Source organism: Pteropus vampyrus, unplaced genomic scaffold, assembly GCF_000151845.1.
Source record: "Pteropus vampyrus isolate Shadow unplaced genomic scaffold, Pvam_2.0 Scaffold281, whole genome shotgun sequence".
Taxonomy (NCBI): domain Eukaryota; kingdom Metazoa; phylum Chordata; class Mammalia; order Chiroptera; family Pteropodidae; genus Pteropus; species Pteropus vampyrus.
The window spans coordinates 2,892,901-2,896,771 of NW_011889062.1; the positions used below are offsets into that span (position 1 = coordinate 2,892,901).

The 3,871-nt window shown below is 48.4% G+C and overlaps 1 protein-coding gene across 1 annotated transcript in view; it reads left to right on the plus strand.

The window, feature by feature from the left end:
* The window catches only part of LOC105302756 (mast cell protease 3-like), a 6,055-nt gene extending 4,734 nt beyond the window's left edge, over positions 1 to 1,321 (plus strand). Inside the window, exons 2-5 of the mRNA XM_011375948.2 lie at positions 34 to 43; positions 86 to 221; positions 412 to 672; positions 1,056 to 1,321. Of these exons, the coding sequence (XP_011374250.1) occupies positions 34 to 43; positions 86 to 221; positions 412 to 672; positions 1,056 to 1,217 (569 nt within the window). The 3' untranslated portion in view covers positions 1,218 to 1,321. The remainder of the gene's footprint in view (positions 1 to 33; positions 44 to 85; positions 222 to 411; positions 673 to 1,055) is intronic.
* Positions 1,322 to 3,871: the final 2,550 nt, after the last annotated feature.

Consider the following 3,871-nt stretch of genomic DNA (forward strand, 5'->3'; position numbering starts at 1 on the left):
ACCCTGTACTCAACTGTCCTTTTTCTTTCACAGCCCCTGGGCTGTATTTCCTGTGACTCCACCTCCCTCTCTGCTCTTTATGCAGTTCAATCAGCGTCACTCTGGGGGCCCACAACATTTTGGAGCAGGAGAAGACCCAGCAGGTCATCCTGGTGACAAGAGCCATACCCCACCCAGACTATAATCCTGACACCAAAGCCAATGACATTATGTTACTGCAGGTAACTGTAGGGCTCCACTAGTTCTTGCACACTTTAACCCCAGGGTTTTGCACTCCTTGTGAGCTCAATCCTGTCCCCCTTCCCAGTATGACCCTTTACTCGTCCCAGGGCTGTAACAACAGCAACCCCAGGGCTGTCCCTGGACTCTGTAGGTCATTGGTAGATTAGAATTCCTATCCTTTGCCTTCAGCTAAAGAAGAAGGCCAACCTGACTGCCGCCGTGAGAATTCTCAGTCTGCCCAGAAGGATAGCGCAGGTAAAGCCAGGGATGGTGTGTAGTGTGGCCGGCTGGGGACGCCAAGGCGTGACCACCAACTTGTCAGTGAGACTGCGTGAGGTAGAGCTTGAAATCCAAAGTGACAAACAATGCAACTTTCACTACAAAGACCTTTACGACAGCACCACTCAAATATGTGTGGGGAACCCAACGAAGATTCAGAATTCTTTTAAGGTGAGATCCCCAGCATTGCCCATGGCAACTGTGGGCATGGCTGAGCTTTGAGGAGACCCTGGACAGTAGAAACTAGTCATATCCCTATATCCTCAGTCTTTCCACTGATTCAGTCTCTGGTCCTGTCTCCCTGGATGGGGGGAGAGGGGGAGGGAGGGAATGAGAGATTGTCCCACATCCATTTATGGGCAGAGGTTTCCCGGAGGAGGGGGAAGGGGACAGTCATGGCCAGGCTGGAGCCCCAGGACCTAGAGAGGTGACAAGGCCTGCCCTGGCCCTGATGTCCCATGCAGCTCCCTAACATAGACCAGCCACTCCTGGGACAGTGAGGCAAGCAGGACCAGGAGAAGGCCCAGCTCAGTCCATCCTCGCTCTGCCCACAGGGAGACTCTGGGGGCCCCCTCGTGTGTAACAACATGGCTCAGGGCATTGTCTCCTATGGAAAGAAGGATGCGAGACCTCCAAGTGTCTACACCAGGATCTCAAGCTTTTTGAAATGGATAGCAAGAACAATGAGATACCTCAAACTGCAGAGACCAAACTGAGGCGTCCCGGAAGTGATCCTTCATCTTCTCCGAGGGCACAAGCTAATACTGCATTGGGCAAAGTGGATGGAGGGGAGTCTGCCAGACATTTAATAACTTTTTATCTCTAGAGCAGAAATCACTGATTCCTCTTTTATTCACCAAAACATTTGTTAGTTACCTACTGTGTGTCCAGCAATCGTCTGTTCACATTTCGGATCTGTTATAGGCTTCCCCCTTCAGTATACCCCACCTTCCACCTCTAGAATAAAAAATCATGCTACATTGATAGCCAGCTCCTTCCAGATACACCTCCCCAGTGCCAGCTCCCCCTGCCAGGCTGAATGTAAACTCTGTCAGGAAATAGAAGACAACTCGCCAGGAAAAAGTGACCCTTTTCTAGAAGACTCCCTTATCTTGACCATGCCGTTCTCCTACACACATACCCCTACCCCCATGCAGCCCCAGTGCCAATATGAACATAAAAGAATCCATAAATTGGAAGAAGGATTAACTAAAAAGATCTGGGGTGGGGGAACAATTCTCCACCCTAACAAATGAGTGGGAAGATTTTGGAATGGTGTAACTCACCTTATGCAGTGCTCCCTTCCCCAAACCAGAGCAGCTTAGAAGCCTAAGAAGTTTAAGAAGGGCCCGTCAGTACTCCTTGGCCCAGCATGAGTGCCTGTCACAGCCTTATTTTTAGCCCCGAGCCCAGAGCATCCTCTGGTGCCCTGGCAGACCATTCTCCTGCAGCCAGAAATGACTTTGACAGTGCTCTTCCATGTTGGTCTGTGCCAGCCTCTCTCCACCTCCCATTGTTCGTGTGTGTGTGTGTGTGTGTGTGTGTGTGTGCGTGCGTGTGCGTGTGTGTGTGCGTGTGTGTCTCCAAAGGAAACTCATTATAATGAAAAGTATTTGTTCCATAGCCGTAAGCCTACTGAGGAATTTTTTTCTTATATTTTCAACAATCTCTAAATCTTTTATATAAAGTTGGATTCAGAAAAGTAACCTCATTGTAAAACATCCACCTTAAAGAAGGCTAAGCTGAAAAAAAATGGTTTGCAGAATGTTCGCCATTGATGACTGCGCTTCGACTACGGGAAAATGTATTTGGGGTATAAAAGTTTTACATATTCTACATAGAAAGATAGTTAAATACAGAACATATAAATAAGAAAGTGAAAATTACCGAGAATTCCACTACCCAGAGATCACCGCTGATGCTTAAGCACGTTTATTTTCACTTTTTCTCTGTGTATTCATAGGATGCTGTTCTTGGCACAGAATTGAGGCTGGGCTGTGTAAAGCTCACAGTGGCTCCCTTTCCATTCCTCTTTCTTCTGCTGTCACACTGGTGAGTGTTGAGACAATCGGTTTGCAATTGTTTACGACTGCTCAACACAGGGACACCAGAGACAGGGTTCTCTGGACACTGGACAGAGAAAACTTAGTAGATAGTACTATCAGGATGATCAGCATCCATTTCCCCATCACCTGGCAACAGTAACCAGCATTTCTTGAGGGGAAATTGCCCACAGAGAGGCACTATGATTTCGGCAGGTCAGTGCCCACCTCAGCTCAAGGGGTGCTAAATGACTTAAGCATAAACCAACCAGGCCATTCCATTCTGATGGACCCAAAGATGATTTGTTTTGAGCCAATGAATATCAAGTCCAGGATTTTTGTTCAAAACCGTGGGATAAGAGAAGCTCTCTTTGTCACAGAGTATTTATATTTAAAGAGTGGATTCTGAATAGTCCAAAAATATGAGGCTGGAATGGTGGTAAGATAGGAAATGGAGTTACCATTTGGGGTATTTGGGTGTGTCCGGGGCTACCTAGTCCAGCCTCTATCTCACACCACCAGAAGACCCTTCGCCAGAGCCCTTACCATCTCATACCCTAACCTCAGATTCTCAGTCTACTCCAGCTGACCGTCTGCCGCTCAAGGGCAGAAGCCATGTCACTCATATCCCTGGATCTAGCTGGCTAAATCATTATTCATGATTTCATCAGAAAGGAAAAAAGAGCCTGGATCACGGAAAGGGAAACATTTCTGATGTAGTCACTTAGGGACTTTGGGGTTCCAGCCCCTCTGTTGGCAGCAGTCACAGTCTTCACTTTCCTGTTCCTTCTTCTTATGGCTTAGCAGGAGGAGTGCAAATGTGGTGACAGTGTCATTCTCACCTAACCAAGCCAGAGAACTTTGACAAACCACCTCGTATAATGGTACCCAACAAAACTAGAGGAGCATGGGTCGAGGTGTGTAATGTCACTGAGTCACACTTCCTTTGTTCCCCTCCGGGGCTCTGTGTCTGGAAGGAAGAAACACCAGAAGCTCTGACTTGGGCAGACCTCAGGGAAGATGCAGCCTCTCCTGCTCCTGTTGGCCTTTCTTCTTCCCCGTGGGGCTGAGACAGGTGAGTGACCATCCCCATTCCAGAGGCCAGAGCCATCTCATTAAACCCCCTGGGCTCCTGACCCTTAAAGCACAGCACAGGCAGGGAGTTTCTTCCATTTGAGCCCAGGAACTTTCTGAAGTCCAGCTCCCATCCCAACCCCAGACTAAGTCCAATGCTGGACAGGCACTCAACAAGGACGGCTGAGAGGAAGAGTGTCCACTAAAAGGTTTAGCAGCTGTTAGCCTCTCTCTGATCACCTGGAAAGGGGGTT